Genomic DNA, 19573 nt, shown 5'->3' with positions numbered 1-19573 from the left:
GTTATTGGCCTCTGGGAGCTATCCCACAGTGCTTCATTGTGACCGCTCCGGACAGCACTCTCAACTCAGATGCACTGACCAGGTAGACAGGAAAAGCCCTGCGAACTTTTGAATTTCATTTCCTGTTTGCCCAGCGTGGAGAGCGCAGGTGACCACACAGAGCTCATCAGCACAGGTAACCATGATGGAGTCCCAGGATCGCAAAAGAGCTCCAGCATGGACCGAACGGGAGGTACGGGATCTGCTCGCCATATGGGGAGATGAATCAGTGCTAGCTGAACTCCGTAGCAGTAAACGAAATGGCAAAATATTAGAAAAAGTCTCAAAGGCCATGAAGGACAGCGGCCATAACAGGGATGCACAGCAGTGCCGCGTGAAAATTAAGGAGCTAAGGCAAGCCTACCACCAAGCCAGAGAGGCAAATGAAAGGTCCGGGGCAGAGCCACAAACATGCTGCTTCTACGCGGAGCTGCATGCCATGCTAGGGGTTGCAGCCACCACTACCCCAAACGTGTGCTTTGACTCTATCAACGGAGAATCATGCAACAGGGAAGCGGGTTCGGGGTACGAGGAAGATGATGATGAAGACAATGAAGATAGCTCACAGCAAGGTTTCCCCAACAGCCAGGATATGTTTATCACCCTGGACCTGGAACCAGTAACCCCCAAACAACCCCAAGGCATGCTTCCAGACCCTGAGGGCACACAAGGGACCTCTGGTGAGTGTACCTTTGTAAATATTACACATGGTTTAAAAGCAAGTGGGTTTAATGATTAATTTGCCCTGGCAATCACGGCCAGTACAGCTACTGGAAAAGTCTGTTAACGTGTATGGCGATGGAGCGGAAATCCTCCAGGGACATCTCCAGAAAGCTCTCCTTCATGTACTCCTAAAGCCTTTGCAAAAGGTTTCTGGGGAGGGCTGCCTTATCCCATCCGCCATAGTAGGACACTTTACCACGCCAGGCCAGTAGCACGTAGTCTGGAATCATTGCATAACAAAGCATGGCAGCGTATGGTCCTGGTGTTTGCTGGCATGTAGACAACATCCATTCCTTATCTCCCTTTGTTATCCTCAGGAGAGTGATATCATTCACGGTCACCTGGTTGAAATGGGGTGATTTTATTAAGGGGACATTCAGAGGTGCCTGTTCCTGCTCGGTTGAACAGAAATGTTCCCCGCTGTTAGCCACGCGGTAGGGGGGAGGGGTGAAGTGATCATCCCAGAGAAGTGGGGGGTAGTTGGGTTTGTGCTGCATGTTAACCCGGAAACTGCAGCCCCTCCTTTTACATTGCAAACCCATTTTAAATGGCCAACCCAACGGGTGCTTGGTATGGGAAATGAGGGTGCTACTGTGTGAAACTATTCCCACATGTTAAAAAAGCCAAAAGACTGTGGCTTACCATGACTGCCTGCAAGCCGAAATCTATTGCCTGGCACTGCGTGAGTGATCTCTCACACCAAACTGGCAGGCCCTCAATATAAGAGGAAAAATGAGACCTTGTAACGAAAGCACATGTGCTGTGTAATGTGAACAGCAAAATTTAACGTGAAAGAGTGTACCCATTGTTCTCTAAAATGTGTCTTTTTTAACCACCTCTCCCTTCTCCACCAGCTGCAAATGTTTCTCCTTCACAGAGGCTAGTGAAGATTAGGAGAAAACGGCGGACTCGGGATGATATGTTCTCGGAGCTCCAGATGTCCTCCCACGCTGACAGAGCACAGCAGAATGCATGGAGGCAGTCAATGTCAGAGTGCAAAAAAGCACAATATGAACGAGAGGAGAGGTGGCAGGCTGAATCGCGGGCTGAAGAGAGCAAGTGGCGGGCTGAAGAGGATAGGTGGCGTCAGCTTGCTGACAGAAGGCAAGAATCGATGCTCCGGCTGCTGGAGCATCAAACTGATATGCTCCAGCGTACGGTTGAGCTGCAGGAAAGGCAGCAGGAGCAGAGACCGCCGCTACAGCCCCTATGTAACCAAGAGTCCTTCTCCAAACGTTCCATAGCCTCCTCACCCAGACGCCCAAGAACGCGGTGCGGGGGGCCTCCGGCCACCCAGACACTCCACCCCAGATGATTGCCCGAGCATCAGAAGGCTGGCCTTCAATAAGGGTTAAAGTTTTAAAGTTTTAAACTGCAGTGTGTCCTTTTCCTTCCCTCCTCCCCCACCCCTCCCGGGCTACCTTGGCAGTTATCCCCCTAGTTGTGTGATGAATTAATAAAGAATGCATGAATGTGAAGTAATGACTTTATTGCCTCTGCAAGCGGTGCTCGAAGGGGGGAGGGGAGGGTGGTTAGTTTACAGGGAAGTAGAGTGAACCGGGAGGAGGAGGGGGGGAGGTTCATCAAGGAGAAACAAACAGAAGTTTCACAGCGTAGTCACAAAACTCGTTTTCAAAGATTCTCTGATGCGCACCGTGCCCTGCTCTACTCTTCTAACTGCCCTGGTGTCTGGCTACGTGTAATCAGCGGACAGGCGATTTGCCTCAACCTCCCACCCCGCCATAAATGTCTCCCCTTTACCCTCTCAGATATTGTGGCGCGCACAGCAAGCAGCAATAACAATTGGAATATTGGCTTCGCTGAGGTCTATCCGAGTCAGTAAACTGTGCCAGCGCGCTTTTAAACGTCCAAATGCACATTCCACCACCATTCAGCACTTGCTCAGCTTATAGTTGAACAGGTCCTGACTACTGTCCAGGCTGCCTGTGTACGGCTTCATGAGCCATGGCATTAAGGGGTAGGCTGGATCCCCAAGGATAACGATAGGCATTTCAACATCCCCAACGGTTATTTTCTGGTCCGGGAAGAAAGTCCCTTCCTCCAGCTTTTGAAACAGACCAGAGTTCCTGAAGACGCGAGCATCATGTACCTTTCCCGGCCATCCCACGTTTATGTTAGTGAAACGTCCCTTGTGATCCACCAGGGCTTGCAGCAGCATTGAAAAGTACCCCTTGCGGTTTATGTACTCGGTGACTTGGTGCTCCGGTGACAAAATAGGGATATGGGTTCCGTCTATCACCTCACCACAGTTTGGGAATCCCATTGCAGGAAAGCCATCCACTACGACCTGCACGTTTCCCAGAGTCACTACCCTTGATATCAGCAGCTCTCTGATTGCGTTGGCTACTTGGATCACAGCAGCCCCCACAGTAGATTTTCCCACTCCAAATTGATTCTCGACTGACCGGTAGCTGTCTGCCGTTGCAAGCTTCCACAGGGCTATCACCACTCGCTTCTCCACTGTGAGGGCTGCTCTCATCCTGGTATTCTGGCGCTTCAAGGCAGGGGAAAGCAAATCACCAAGTTCCATGAAAGTGCCCTTACGCATGCAAAAGTTTCGCAGCCACTGGGAATCATCCCACACCTGCAACATGATGCGGTCCCACCAGTCTGTGCTTGTTTCCCGGGCCCAGAATCGGCGTTCCACGGCATGAACCTGCCCAAGTAACACCATGATTTGCACATTGCTGGGGCCTGTACTTTGTGAGAGGTCTATGTCCATGTCAATTTCCTCATCACTCTCGTCGCCGCGCTGCAATCACCTCCTCGCCTCATTTTGCTTTGGCATGTTCTGGCTCTGCATATACTCCAGGACAATGCGCGTGGTGTTCATAGTGCTCATAATGGTATAATCCTTATGACTATAGTAAAACTATCAAAAATTGCAAGTAAAATCAGTATAAAATGAGCTATCATAGGGGCATGGGAAAGAACAGCATAAATTCCAGAGGAAGGAGCATTCTTCCCCCTCCTTTCATATACGGAGAGGGTGGGTGGAAAGGACAGCAGAAGCCAACAAAAATTAGGGGCAGCAGAGGTGCCCTTACACCAAGGGAGCCAGTGGAGAAGGCTGCCTCCACTCACCCCATATTTGTGTGGGAGCCAGTAGAGACTAGAGTCAGACGAGTCCATGCAGACCTTTCACACTATCCAAACAAACATCCACTCCCTAACCCTCTGTGGGAGGTCAGACGGTATGGAACAACAGAAACTATCAAACACCATCTTAAGCTAATTGTACTAAAATGTGTTTGGGTTCCCCTAAGACTTCTTCCGCTTGGTTCTCCAAGAACTTAGTTTGCAGGGCCCTAGCAACAAAGAACGTGGCCCCCTCCGAACATATGTCCAGGCGGGGCCCCTTACAATGCAAAAACTGGAATGCGGTATTTATTTTATACAATATACAGGGTTCATATTATGTATACATAGGCCTACAGTGTATATGTATTCCGTATTTACGCAAAGCACTTCTTTCGAGCCTTGTTCTCCGCAAATTGGTTAATCAATGCGTCATAGTCCAGAGATCTGGCAATCTTGTTTTCGATTGAGATAACTGCAAGCGCAGAAAGCCTGTCATCTGTCATGGTTGAGCGCAGGATATTCTTGATCAGTTTCATTCTGCTGAAGCTCCTTTCAGCACCAGTGACAGTAACTGGTGTGGTCAGAAGAATTCTATGCAAATGCAAAGATTCGGATACATCTCCTGAAGGCTGTTCTTGTACATGTACGTTAGAGAGAGGACTTGTCATGGCAAACAATTTTTTTTCTTGAGGACATAAATAAAACGATTCAATTCCATTATGAGTTCGTTGGCATCAATGTCTCCCATTTTTCTTTCAAAATTTTTGCTGTGATTCTCCAGTTCATTTTCTCTGTGACACTGCTTCAGGCTGTTAGCGTTGTACAGAAATCCAAACAACTTGTACCACTCCACGAGTTGATCAAATCGTGACGAAACAGAAGATATGGCCTGATCAGCGAGAACAAGAAAGAACTGCGATTTGAATTTTTCTTCAGCAGAAAGACGACTCGAATCATCAGCACATTCGTAATCAAACATTCTCTTACGTCGCACCCTGGTTTCTGGAAACACCTGCTCAATACCCATATGCTCTGCTATTTCACGTGCATTTGGGAGCACAGAGATATATCCTGTATTTCGATAATCTTCCAAAAACTTCTTTGTAGCACTGACTTCTGCCTGCAGTACGTCAATTGACACATCTAGTGACTGAATTAATTTGCTGGTTTTAATGACGTGAAATAGTATATCGTACCACGTGTACACAGTCAGAACAAAAGGCCACGTAGTAACATGGTCTAAAAGCGCACCGGCTTCTGTTGCTGTATTGCCATCTTTCTTTTCGAGCGCATATTCTCACAAAGATGACAAAGCAGTGCACAATTCTTCAAGGTGATAATGCAATGGCTTCATAGCATCAATTCTCGACTCCCAACGAGTGTCCGATAACCCTTTAACAGATATTGGCATATGTTCTTGAAGTATATCCCAACGTGAAGGTGAAGAAGAAAATATAACGTGTATTCTGTTAAATCAGACCAAAAAAGTCAATGGCATATTTCGATGACTTTGCCGCGTCTGAGATCACAAGATTCCAAGTGTGAGCTCCACATGGTACATACAAGGCATGGTCATTTATATCTAGCATGCGGGCTTGAACTCCTTTATTCTTTCCTCTCATATTTGCGCCGTTATCATATGCTTGGCCTCTCATGTCAGCAATGTCTATTCCTAAGTTGTTTGCCTTTTCAAGAAACGCTTCCAATAAGCCCTCGCCAGTTGTATCATGAACATTAAGAAAACCAAGAAATGCTTCACGAATATTGACACCATCTTCACCGTTGCGTTCAACAAAGCGTAACACCACAGACATCTGTTCTTCATGTGACACGTCGGGAGTACAGTCCAAAATAACTGAATAATATTTTGCTTTTTTAAGCTGCGCTATGTTGGCCTCTTGAATGTTACTGGCAACAAGTTGAATCAGCTCGTTTTGGATCTGTGGACTGAGGTACTGAACATGTGTCTCTGCCTTCTTAATCCTCTGTAAAAGTTCGCTGAGGACAGTATCATACTTTGTAAGCAATTCAAACAGTCCCAAAAAGTTGCCATTCGAAGGATCGCCGAGCTTTTCATTACTTCCTCGAAATGCCAAGTTTCTTTCGGACAAGAAAATAACAACATCAACCATGCATTTGACAACATTTCTCCAGAAATCTTTCTTTCAGAAAAGCCTGCAATTCGAGTTGGTCAATAGATGTACGGTTTACTATGCCTGACCAAAGGTCAAACCATTTCACCATACAGTCTTGATGACCTTTGCCTGTTTCATGCTGCTGAAGTCTTTTTGACAGTGCTTTCCAAGCAGATGTTCCACGACGTAGCGGTATGTCGCCAATGCCAAATAATTTACAACAAAAACAAAAAATGGCATCTTTCTGAACTCAGTACATTAACCATGAACATCTTATTTTCTCGCCATTTGCCATGGTTCGATAGAAATGAGTACTTGTGAACCTCTGTCTTTCCTTGTTAAATGGAAATTCGTAACTTTCATTCTGCTGCGATGGGCCACGTGCAACAATGTCACACACTTGCCTGTCCGATATTATAGACGGCCAATCTCCTGGATCATCAGTCAGTGGTTCAGATTCAGATACTTCTTTCCCGGCAGCAGCTGGAATATCTGTCACAGTTTGTTTGGTAGAACAACTGGCTTCACCTTCGACCTCACTTGAAGCACTTCTGGATATGATTCGTCGCTGCTAGAACTGTCCGTTTCATGTGCCTGTACCTGTACGTTGGATTGCAGCGCAAAATAAGTTTACAACTTTGGAATTTTCTCAAGTTCCTTCTCGGCATCTTTTGCTGCCTTTCGTTTACTAGCTCCGCTCTTATACGTTCTCTTAGACATCACAAAGCAAGCTTCTGCGTTGGAAATGAATCGTTTCAAACGATAAAAAATTAAACAACTAAATTAGTAACATTTATCTGCCGACCGCCATTATGAACGCAAATACACATTCTTTGAATGGGTCCAACTAAAATTCGAAACTGACCAACAGACAATTGATGTAGCCAATACATTATGATGTATCATAATGACTTCACGGTTTTGTCAGTAAAACTGACATGGATTGCGCAATAGCGTCAATAAATGTCACTTTCCTAGTTATACCTTACATTTTTTTTTGCCACTTTTAGGGGCCCCCTTCCTTGCGGGGCCCTCTCCGGTCGGAGGGTACGGCGGGCGCTCGCTACGCCTCTGTTAGTTTGATTCTAGTCTTGTCACTCAGGCTCTTTTATTTGGCATACAGCAAAGCTACAATGAATTGATCAGAATTAAGGGTAGAGGGTGGGCATAGGGCATATCAACATCCGAAGTTACATAGCAAATCTCTGCCTTGATATACATTTAAACATTACATTGTATTTACTATACATCACACTAGACATTTGGGGATTGGCTTGGTCATTTTGTAGAAACCAATCCCTGTACAGCACACACTATGAACGACTTATCCTTTACTTTATCTTACGTTCCAGGCCTATCTACTGTTTTCTTGTCCATTGTAAATGGTTTCCTGGGTGTTTCCCCTTATTTTAGCTAGTACAGACATTCTGTTCCTAGTCTGCTGATTCATTCACTTCCCTAATCCAGTCACCTAAGAAATGAAGCCTCACCCATGTCAAGTCAGGCCTACAATAAGGGTAATATCTAATTAGCTTTGAGGTGGGCAGGTTGAGAGATGGTCATATTTCTGGAGATGCAAAAGGCTGGGGCATCTGCCTTTTGGGAAAAGGGAGGATGGTTTAAAATAAAAATATCATGTAACTGATAAGATGTATAGCTAACATCAACCGCAACATGTTACCTGCACATTATTGTTTTACTTGCCTATTTAGACAGTAACAATTTTGGGGAAGGGACTGTGTCTTCTTATTTTGTGTGGCAGCCAGCATGCCACATTTCAGGACAGATGTGGATAAATTGAAGAAAGTCCAGAGAAGAGCAACAAGAATGATTAAAGGTCTAGCAAACATGACCTCTGAGAGAAGATTGAAAAAATTGGATTTGTTTAGTTTGAAGAAAAGAAAACTGAGGTCCAGGATAACAGCTTTCAAGTACATAAAAGGTTGTTACAAGGAGGAGGGAGAAAAAATGTTCCCCTTAACCTCTGACAATAGGACAAGAAGCAATGGGCTTAAATTGCGGCAAGGGCAGTTTAGGTTGGACATAGTAATATGTCATCAGCCCCACATCAGCACCTCCCCCTCCCTCCCCACATATCTTGATCAACTGTTTCGTGGCATGCAGGAGGCTCTGGGGGAGGGGAGGAGGTGGAGCAAGGACATGGCAGGCTCAAGGGAAGGGTTCGGAAAGGATGGAGTGGGAGCATGGCCTGTGGCAGAGCTAGGGGTTGAGCAGTGAGCACCCCCCCCCCCGGCACATTGGAAAGTTGGTGCCTGTAGCTCCATCCCCGGAGTAGGTGCCTATACAAGAAGCCGCATATTAACTTCTGAAGAGCTGCATGTGGCTCTGGAGCCACAGGTTGGCCACCCCGGTCTAGATAATACTTAGTCCCACCATGAGTGCAGGGGGCTGGACTAGATGGTCCCTTCCACTCCTACAATTCTATGGTTTTCTGTGCTTGCTAAAAAACACAAAATATATACCACAATCAAACACATGATAAAAATTATAATTCTAAGACTAGTTTTGTAGTAGTGATTCTTATGGCTGGTCAAATGATGGAATTTTTTTTTTTTTTTTAAGTCAAACAACTGTTAAGACAAAAAGTAAAAAACAATATACTGTGGTGTCACGAAGGGTACAAAAACAATCAACAAATTTACCCGTGACAACGGGTGTCACAGCCCAGGTCAACTGACTTGTGCTCAGACTATGAGGCTGAAAACAACAGTCCAGATGTTCCCACACAGGTTGAAGCCGGGGCTCTGAAGCCTGGGAAAGGGGTGTGTTTCAGAGTCCTGGCTCCAACCTAAGTGGGAACATCTACACTGCTATTTTTAGTTCCATAGTGTGAGCCTGAGTCAGTTGACCTGGGCTTTGAGACTTGCTGACAAGGAGTTGGGCGGGGGGGGGGGGGGGAGGGGGAAGAGTGCAGACACCTTTAGACAAATAAAGCTGAATACTTTACATTTGGAATTTAATTCAGCCTAGATTATGAAAAAAATTTACCACTTAGTTTAACTTCAATTTTCTTGTCAGTTTCATTTTTTTCTGATTCTTAAGAATACAAATCAATAACATTCCATTAGTGTTCTAAAATCATGTCATGGAAGCTTTTCAAAAGAAGGTTGGATAGTCATCTGTGTTGGATGGTTTTTGAGACACAACAAATCCTGCATCTTGGCAGAGGGTTAGACTAGATGACCTTGCAGTTCTTTCTAACTCTATGGTTACTATGATGTCCGTTGGGTTCACAACAATTCAGAAAATGTTTAAAAGTTTAAAAAACATCACTGCACTGAAATTTAATACAAGGAAACACTTCTATTCATATTAAGGTTTATATTCAAACTTAAAGTTTTGTAAAACCATACTTTCAGTTTAAATTGATAACAGTCTTAACATAAAGATTGGTTTCCCTGACAGAAATACTTAGAAAAGCCAATTCCAAAACTCAAAAGAGTTCTTTTCCCATCCATATATATTTTCTATGCACTAGCAATAGTTTTAGTGGGTACAAAATTCTCTGCTAATGCCCCAGTAGATACTACAAAATGTCACTTCCTAGTTTGAGCCTTTTAGAGCACACTAAAAAGACTTGATCTTGGACACTTGATACAATACACAGATCATGACATCCTAAGCAATATGGCAGTTCAGATATTGGTGCCATTATCTACAAAAATAGATTAACTCTGCTCGTTGGTGGTTAAAAAACTCTGCTAAAAAACTAAAAAGAGCTAATCCTATAGGTGTAGTTCAATACAACAGACTCCAGAATTGGCATACTGGTTTATCTGTCCACAGTAGACGAAGTCTAAAAAAAGGCTAAACATTTTCATTTTTATCTCAATGGTAAAATCAAAGTTTTATGAAAAACAGACCATAGTTTAGTCCACATTTGGACTTGCTAGTTGTTTACACTGGTAATAAAATATAGACCCCAGTTCAGTACCATCGAACGGTAGTTCAATGGTCTATATGAAATGAGTTGCTGATGCAAGTTTGAGGTGGATAGGTGCCCACCTCACAAGACTGACCAGCATAACTGCTTCAATAAAGCAATGGTTACTTAGCTTATAGTAACTGTGATTCTTCAAGATGTGTTCTCCATGTGGATACCACTCTTAGTGTGCATGCACCCCGTGTGCATGAGATAGGATTATTTTGGCTAGCAGTGTCCACTGGGGCCAAGCCTAAATCCTAGCTATCCTTGCATGCCCTCACCTAGGGGCACTAAGGGCAGACTGGACCCAATAGTCCCTCAGTAATTTCACCAATGTAGAATCCCAGAAGAGTACGAATCTAAAGTATCAGTGAAGGAGGGCACGTCATGGGATCTATGTGGACAACATATCTTGGAGAACGACAGTTAATGTAAGTAATCATTCTTTCTTCAATTATCTGTCCACATGGATCCCACTCTTGGTGACTACCAAGCAGTTACCTGTTGGCTTGGAGATGAGTGCTAGGCATCCTACTAAAACAATGACTGTAGAGACAGCCCTACCAAAACTGGTTTCCAATCTGGAAGCCTCCATTAAAGAATAGTGCCCTGTAAAAGTCTGGACAGAGCTCAGTGTAGCTGCCCTACAATTTCAAAAATAGGGACATTCTTCAAACATGCAGCTAAGGCTGTCTGTGCTCTAGTAGAATAAGCTCTAATGTGGTGGGTGGATCTAATCTTGCTAACTTGTAACATGCTCTTATAAGGTTGGAAACCTATTTTGATAACCTCTGTAAGGATACTGCCTGACCCTTAATGCTATCAACAAAGGCATGAACATTCCACGTGTGTTACTGAATGACTGTGTCTTGTTATGATAATATGATGATGCTCTTACCCCATCAAGCGTATAACATTTAGCTTTCCCCACAGCAGCTTGGAGATCAAATCTCTTAAGCATTCCCATAGAGGAGACTCCGGTACTGGAGCTATGAATAGATATGAATAGTGAAAGGCTTTGAATATGTGGTGCTGAGACATTCATTACTTTAATATCCATTGATACTGTGAAGGCTGTGATCGGTATCAGGGGTGAAGTGGTGGATGTTAAAGGTGGTGCTGATGTGTACAGTATTGGCATTGTACTGGAAATAGTGTGGGCTTTGTTGATTAAAGGATCTATCAATGACACTTTGCTCTTTGATGTTGGTGTACCAGAATAGGACCTTGAGCTGTGACTCTTGGTGGATGAAGCCTGAGAACTTTTAAGTCCCTTGCTCAGGATTGGAGAGAGTGACCTATACTTTGATCCTCCACCAGAGTGGTACTCTTTTCTTCCTCTCTCAGAAATTACTGAGTCAGTAGCGGAGTGGGGTTTGTGCAAGGAGGCAGCATGGGAGCTGGAAGAGTCAAGGTTCCTTCCCCACTCTGAACTTTAGGGTATAGATGTGGGGACCTGCATGAGAACCTCTAAGCTTAACTACCAGCTTAGATCTGGTTTTGCTGCCACCACCCAAATTATTTCTGAGTTATTTGGGAAACTCTGTCTACCCCTCACCCCCCAATATCTCCCTCCCAAGTACTATAACCCTTCCCTGGGTAGCCTTGAGAGAATTCTCCACCAATTTCCTGGTGAACACCGATCCAAACCTTTGGATCTTAAAACAAGGAGAAATCAATCATTCCCCCTCCTTTCCCCCCACCAATTCCTGGTGAGTCCAGATCCAACCCCCTTGGATCTTAAAACAAGGAAAAATCAATCAGGTTCTTAAAAAGAAGGCTTTTAATTAAAGAAAGAAAGGTAAAAATCATCTCTGTAAAATCAGGATGGAAAATAACTTTACAGGGTAATCAGATTCAAAGAGCCCAGAGGAACCTCCTCTAGCCTTAGGTTCAAAGTTACAGCAAACAGAAATAAACCCTCTAGCAAAAGGAACATTTACAAGTTGAGAAAACAAAGATAAACCTAACACGCCTTGCCTGGCTGTTACTTACAAGTCTGAAATATGAGAGACTGTTCAGAAAGATTTGGAGAGCACAGATTGATGTCTGGTCCCTCTTAGTTCCAAGAGTGAACAACCCCCAAAACAAACAGCACAAACAAAAGCCTTCCCCCCACCAAGATTTCAAAGTATCTTGTCCCCTTATTGGTCCTTTGGGTCAGGTGTCAGCCAGGTTACCTGAGCTTCTTAACCCTTTACAGGTAAAAGGATTTTGGTGTCTCTGGCCAGGAGGGATTATATAGTATTGTACACAGGAGGGCTGTTGCCCTTCCCTTTATAGTTATGACACACAGTTAGCCGGTGCCAAAGCAGAGTGAGAATGATCTACTCCAGGTTTCTCTGAGTCAGAAATGGAAGGCTTCATGGACTTTTCCAGCAGCAACAATTTAAGCCTCACCTACCTATTTTTAAGAGTCCTTTTACAAAACAGACTACATATAGGAGGATCTTTGCATCACCACCAACCATGGTGCATACAGTTGTGTAACATGCATCTAAAGCAGCCTGCAGGGAATTTCTAGCTATTAGCTAACCCTCTAGCATGAAGAATTGTAATTCTTCCATGTGCTCCTGCAGAAGTCTTTCCATAAACAGAGACAATCACATCCCAGTGCAGAAAGTCATATTTTGCCAGAAGCACCTAGTAGTTGGCAATGCACATCTGGAGATCAGGAAAGGAGCAAATTTTTCTGCCAAACAGATCCAGTCTTAGGGTTCTTTTCCCTTTGTTTTAGGGGGCCCTTGCTGTTTGGATCTTTCTGAACAGCCACAACAACAAGTGAGCCTGGAATGGAATACAAATAAAAGTCCTTGAATCCTTTGAGAGGAACTTGGTACCATTGTAGGGATACTAAAGAAGGTACTAACAGTGATTCCCCCAAGTGACAGTGCCCCCCCATAATTTGTCCCCCACACTTTAAAATCCAACAGTTTCACCAAGTACAAAAATCTCTTGGGTCTTCTGTTAAAACTTGTAAGCTACTGTCTGTAGAAACCATTGACTGTATCTGTCCTGTGAAAGATACTTTATCACTATGTAAAACTTACAAACAAGTTAATTGACTTTGTTCTTGAAGTGAACACTATGTTACCACCCCTGCTGTGAGCCTTAAGCCGTCAATTGACTCTGTGCACTTCAGGCAGTTTATTCTGCAATTGATACAATGTAAACAAACGCTATAACCCGTTAAGTGACTTTCACTTCATTGTAACAGCAACGGCTCCTAGGAACAGACCCCCACCTTCTGTGATTGAAGGGCTGGGAGTCTCAAATGAATTAGCACACCCCCGGAAAGTGGTGGAGACAGTAAATTAAAATATGGTTAAGATATGGAATGTATGTTGATGAATGCTTGATGTACATGAATGGTTAGGGAGGTGCCAGCCTAGAAAGGGAGTATCCATCGGCCGAAGAATGTGTCAAGTGGACCTACCAGACAATCCCCGGAGGGTAAACGGGGATCCACCCCATCACCTGGAAGGATGAGAAACACAAACTGTGGACAGTTGGAGCCACCAGGAATGTGCCATCTGCTGATTGAGTCAGCAACAGCAGGATGAAACAATTCCCATAGACTAACATAGGAATTTAGAGTCCATTCTTATAAGAATGGACTCTAAAGACTGAGGACTTTGAGACTCTGGTTCTTCTGCCAACCTCCAGGAGCATCAGGTGCACCTGACACGGGCTCAGCTCCATCTTCATGACCAAGATACCTGGCTAGTAACCTGGCATGAGCAACTTCTAGGCTGGTAACTATAACACCTATACAGAACTTGAATGAATGATTGTGTGAATGAATATATGTGTGTGTGTGTACAAGGAATAAGTAGTGATAGGAATAAGTAGTCAAACGACGTTGTTTACTTTTATCTTTTGCTTTATCATTATATTTACAATAAATGTGGCATCTTTACCTTATCCCTCTTAAGATCCTGCTGGTTTTTATTCTATTGGTATAACACCATCTATCCACCCTCTTGGAAATGGCAGGTACTGACAATGGAGTCTACCACAAATCTTTTGCAGTTCTAACAATCCGTCATTAATGAACAGGGCAATTGACCAGGCATGGAAGGGAGCAGAATCTCTAGTGGCTTGTGGGACTTCTCTTGACTTACTGCTGGGGATGTCAAGGGTCTCTGAACACTTTAAAATCATCTGTTGGACAAGGCATGGAGGGAATGACTGCCTCTTCGGGAGTAGGGATGACGAAATAGCTGTCAGGATCAATTGCGTCTCAATTTCTGCCTGTTGATCCTCCTAATTCTTATGGGAAAGGTGTTTTGCCCTAAAAGGGGGGCAGAAGATTATGGATTGTGGACACATGGCTGCTTACCCCAGGGTGCCCAGTAGCACCATGACTCATAGTATATATTTATTACTGGGCTGATGGACAGAAGATACAAGGGGGCCTGTTCTTTGTGAGACTCAAGCCCCCAGTGTGATGCCCATGGAGGGGAAGGGGGGATGAACACAAGAGAAGTCTCTACCATGTCTCCCAGTGGAGAAGATGAAAAGGAATATACATCCTCCAGTGATGGGGATACACTTTCTACTGTGCTAGACCACTCCCTCATCATTTCTAATTGGGTAGAGGTACAATCTACTTCCCCAACTGCTGTACGTGGTGCTGTGGTTTTGGGGATTTTGGTCCAGGCCCACAGGCAGGTCAGTTGGTGCCACATAGGGACCAAAACGGCCTGCACTGGTGGGTGGTGAAAAAGCTGGTGCCAGAGTCAGTGCCATAGAAAGGCACACAGCGGATCTAGTCAATACTGCCTACACTCTTTTCATAACAGATACCAAAGGGCCAGAGAGTCGCATTTTAGACCATTGGCTGATCTTCAGCTGTGGAGCTTGAGACAAATCTTACATGTTGAACTACATCTCCGTTCTGATGGTCTTGAACAGGGAGACCTATATCTCATCTCTAGAGTGAGACTCCTTCTTATCCCCTTCCTAAAGAAGTCAATAATGGATTGAAGTCAGTAACTGGAGTTTCAGATGTTTCAACCCTGGAGCCCAAGGTGGAATCACAGCTTACTGGGCCCCTAGCTTAGAGGGACTGGAGGGAGGACTAAGCCTTAGCTGTATCCTCCTTCTCCCTGTCCAAAAAGGCTTTCATGGAGCTCTTCAGATGAAAACTTTAGAAGGCACCCCTAGTCTTCTGAGTCTGCTTGGAAAGACTGGCAGATGGAGAAATCGCTATGATATACTCTTTACCTACATAAAACAGGCACTTAGAATGCACATCACTAAGTTGCATAGAAGCATCAGAGAAGCATGTCTTAAACCCTGGAAATTTAGCTTCCATAACAATTGCTTGAGTCCCAATAGCAGTGTAGGGGGCTCAGAGCCTAAATATGAAAAATTAGTAAAAAAAAAAAATAGCAAAACTTTTTTTTTTTGTTAAAGCCAAAAGACAAACTAAGGGGCTAGTCTACACTAGAATCGCTACAGTGGCACAGCTGTACTGATGTAGCTTCACTCCAGTAGTGCTGCTAGTGCAGATGCTCTATGGAGCACTTCTCCTATCAACACAGCATTGTCCACACTGGCGCTTAGGTCGATGTGACTTGCGTAGCTCGTGGGGTGGCTTTTTCACATCCCTGAGCGATTTAAGTTATACCAAAATAAGTGCTAGTGCGTAGAAGCCCTAAGAAACTTGTATTTACCTAACACCACCATTATCTAATCACTAATTATAACTTGGTTTCAGCGAAGCAGGCACACACAACAGGGGCTCTTGTTGCCATGGGCAGCAAGAAGAAACTGAGCAACGGTTGGGATCACTCTAATCCTTTCTGCCCTCAGATTTGTGGGGAAGGAGCAAGAACATTCAGGGTGCAGGCACAACTCCAATGGACACTGCTGGCCAAAAGATTCCTATCTCATATGCACATGCATTAAGAGTTGGATCCATGTAGACAAACACTTAAAGAACCGAAAGCTGGCTTCCTTATTGGCAACCTCTGCCCAGAAGCTAAGGATGAAATTGGCATAGAAAGCATATTCTCTCATTCTGAGAGGTGCTCTCTTCCAGGACAGGGTCCAAGCACTTAATCAGGAGTGTAGGGAAAGTTGTACGTCCACTGCTGTATTCTTTCTACATATAAACAGAAGACCAGTTTCCAGTGGTACCCAGTTTGCACCTTTCACAAGCAGTAGCATTTTAAAAACATTTTGAAAAGAAAATTTTAGTTTTGAATGTCTTATCTACAGAAATATAATTTCCCCTTTAAATCTAAATATTCCACACATTTTCCCATTGTAATTCAATACCTTTCTCTCCTTGATAATCCTTCTATATTTTGATATATTTTCTTTTTTTTAATTCTCTTCATTTCTTTTATGTAACCTTTCTCCAAACCAATTTTTCTCCTGTATATCACCTGCTTGCCAATTCATTCATCCAGTTAACAAGCTGGATATTACATGAAAGTAGATTTCTTCAGGGCACAATGGAAAAAAAAATAAATTTCATTAAAAAGATTAGTGACAGGTGTCAAACTTAAAGATTGGTGTCACCAAAAGTTAACACAAAACACATTTTGATATTAGAAAGCAAAATGAAATGTTTCCTTAATGTGCGTATTTAGCAATCAAATTCTTTTAAACACAAAAACTTTAAAATAAGTAATATTTGAATCTGAAATGGTTGTGATATTTAGCATAACTGATAAACCCTGTTATAACTAAATACATTTAAAGTAGGCATAACTCTGACTTAGGAAACCAGCAGTCAAACTTGAACATTAAAATGCCAAGCAGAAATGGCATTTGAAATTTTAATTTCAGATAAGAACAGCCATACTGGGTCAGAACAAATGTCCATCTAGCCTAGTATCCTGTCTTCTGACATTAGCCAATGCCAAGTGCCCCAGAGGGAATTAACAGAATAGGTAATCATCAAGTGATCATCCTCTGTCGCCCATTCCCAGCTTCTGGCAAACAGAGGGTAGGGACACCATCCCTGCCCATCCTGGCTAACTGCCGTTGATGGACCTATCCTCCAGTTCTTTTTTGAACCCGGTTATAATCTTGGCCTTCAGAACATCCTCTGGCAAGGCATTCCACAGGTTGACTGTGTGTGGGAAAAAAATACTTTATTTTTTTTGCTTTAAACCTGCTATCTATTAATTTCATTTGGTCACCCCTAGTTCTTGTGTTATGAGAAAGAGTAAATAACACTTTCTTATTTACCTTCTCCACACCAGTCATGACCTCTATCATATCTCCCCCCCCCCCTTAGTCGTCCCTTTTCCAAGCTGAAAAGTCCCAGTCTTATTAATCTCCTCTCATATGGAAGTCATTCCATACATACCTAATCATTTGTGTTGCTCTTTTCTGAACCTTTTCCAATTCCAATATATCTTTTTTTGAGATGGGGCGACCATATTTGCACACAGTATTCAAGGTGTGGGCATACCCTGGATTTATATAGAGGCAATATGATATTTTCTGTCCTTTTATCTATCTCTTTAATGATTCCCAACATTCTGTTCATTTTTTTGACTGCCACTGCACATTGAGTGGATGTTTTCAGAGAACTATCCACAATGACTCCAAGATCTTTCTTGAGTGGTAACAGCTAATTTAGACCCCATCATTTTATATGCATCATTGGGATGATGTTTTTCAGTATGCATTACTTTGCATTTATCAACATTGAATTTCATCTGCCATTTTGTTGCCCAGTCACCCAGTTTTGTGAGATCCTTTTGTAGCTCTTCATAGTTTGCTTGGGACTTAACTATCTTGAGTAGTTTTGTATCATCTGCAAATTTTGCCACCTCATTGTTTACCCCCTTTTCCCGATCATTTATGAATATGTTGAATAAGTCTGGCCCCAGTATAGACTCCTGGAGGACACCACTATTTACCTCTCTCCATTCTGAAAACTGACCATTTATTCCTACCTATTGTTTCCTATCTTTTAGCCAGTTACCAATCCATGAGAGGACCTTCCCTCTTATCCCATGACAGCTTACTTTGCTTAAGAGCCTTTGGTGAGGAACCTTGTCAAAGGCTTTCTAAAAATCTAAGTATACTATATCCACTGGATCCCCCTTGTCCACATGCTTGTTGACCCCCCTCAAAGAATTCTAAGCAGATTGGTGAGACATGATTTCCCTTTACAAAAACCATGTTGACTCTTCCCCAACAAATTATGTTCATGTATGTGACAATTTTGTTCTTTACTATCATTTCAACCAATGTGTCCGGTACTGAAATCAGGCTTACTGGCCTGTAATTGCTGGGATCACCTCTGGAGACCTTCTTAAAAATTGGCATCACATTAGCTATCCTCCAGTCATTTGGTACAGAAGCTGATTTAAATGATAGGTTACAGACTACACTTAGTAGTTCTGCAATTTCACATTTGAGTTCCTTCAGAATTCTTGGGTGAATACCATCTGGTCCTGGTGTCTTACTACTCTTTAGTTTACCAGTTTGTTCCAAAACCTCCTCTAATGAGCCCTCAATCTGGGATAGTTCCTCATATTTGGCAAATAAAAAGAATGGCTCAGGTTTGCGAATCTCCCTAACATCCTCAGCCATGAAGACTGATGCAAAGAATTCATTTAGTTTCTCTGCAATGGCCTTATCCTCCTTGAGTGCTCCTTTAGTCTCGATTGTCCAGTGGCCCCACTGGTTGTTTAGCAGGCTTCCTGCTTCTGATGTACTTAAAAAAAAAAAAAAGCTATAACTTTGAGTCTTTGGCTAACTGTTCTTCAAATTCTTTTTTAGCCTTCCTAATTATATTTATATTGATTATGACTACTTTGAATGCAGTGCAGTCTATAGTGTGCTGAGTGATTTCCAAACACAGACAAAAACAGTCCCTGACTTGGAGAATACAGTCTACATATAGATTAGAAAGTATTTCATAAAATTGCTTCAAATTGCATAAAATTGCTTCAAATACACCTCTAACCCAATATAACGCAACCCAATAAAACACAAATTCGGATATAATGCGGTAAAGCAGCGCTCCAGGGGGCAGGGCTGTGCACTCCGGCGGATCAAAGCAAGTTCGATATAACACGGTTTTACCTATAATGCGGTAAGATTTTTTGGCTCCCGAGGACAGCGTTATATTGGGGTAGATGTGTACTTACAGTTATCAACTATATTCCCCAATCATCCACAGCATACGTCTTCCCTCTTAAATAAACCAATCTAGTCTTTTAATCATTTTTCTTGATCCACCCTAAAATTCCCTCTAATAAAGACAACACTTTTCTGGTATTTGGAGGAACTATGATGATCAATGACAATATTAGAACATAGATAGATGAATAGCACTCCATTGTCCAGACCTATATAAAGTATTCTAGGTGAAGTCTCACTAATGCCACATGGAGGGACTTTGGTTAGACCAGTGGTTCTCAAGCTTTTGTACTGGTGACCCCTTTCACATAGCAAGCCTCTGAGACCCCCCCACTTATAAATTAAAAACACTTTTTTGTACATTTAATACCATTATAGATGCTGGAGGCAAAGCAGGGTTTGGGGTGGCTGGCAGCTCGCGACCCCCCCACGTAATAACCTCGCAACCCCCTGAGGGGTCCTGACCCCCAGTTTGAGAACCCCTGGCTTAGACTGTTGGGTGACAAGA

At 43.3% G+C, this 19573-nt stretch overlaps 1 protein-coding gene across 4 annotated transcripts in view; it reads right to left on the bottom strand.

The window, feature by feature from the left end:
- Positions 1-19573, bottom strand: part of SRFBP1 (serum response factor binding protein 1) — a 124220-nt gene that overhangs the window by 31825 nt on the left and 72822 nt on the right. Inside the window, exon 4 of one of the 4 annotated variants that reach the window (XM_065599269.1) lies at positions 10844-10934. The exons of the other annotated variants lie outside the window; for them this stretch is intronic. Within the exon in view, the coding sequence (XP_065455341.1) occupies positions 10844-10912 (69 nt within the window). The 5' untranslated portion in view covers positions 10913-10934. The remainder of the gene's footprint in view (positions 1-10843; positions 10935-19573) is intronic. 4 annotated transcript variants of the gene reach the window in all.

Source organism: Chrysemys picta, chromosome 6, assembly GCF_011386835.1.
Source record: "Chrysemys picta bellii isolate R12L10 chromosome 6, ASM1138683v2, whole genome shotgun sequence".
NCBI classification, from domain to species: domain Eukaryota; kingdom Metazoa; phylum Chordata; order Testudines; family Emydidae; genus Chrysemys; species Chrysemys picta.
The sequence above is the reverse complement of the archived record's forward strand: the minus strand, read 5'-3'. Positions and strand labels throughout refer to the sequence as shown.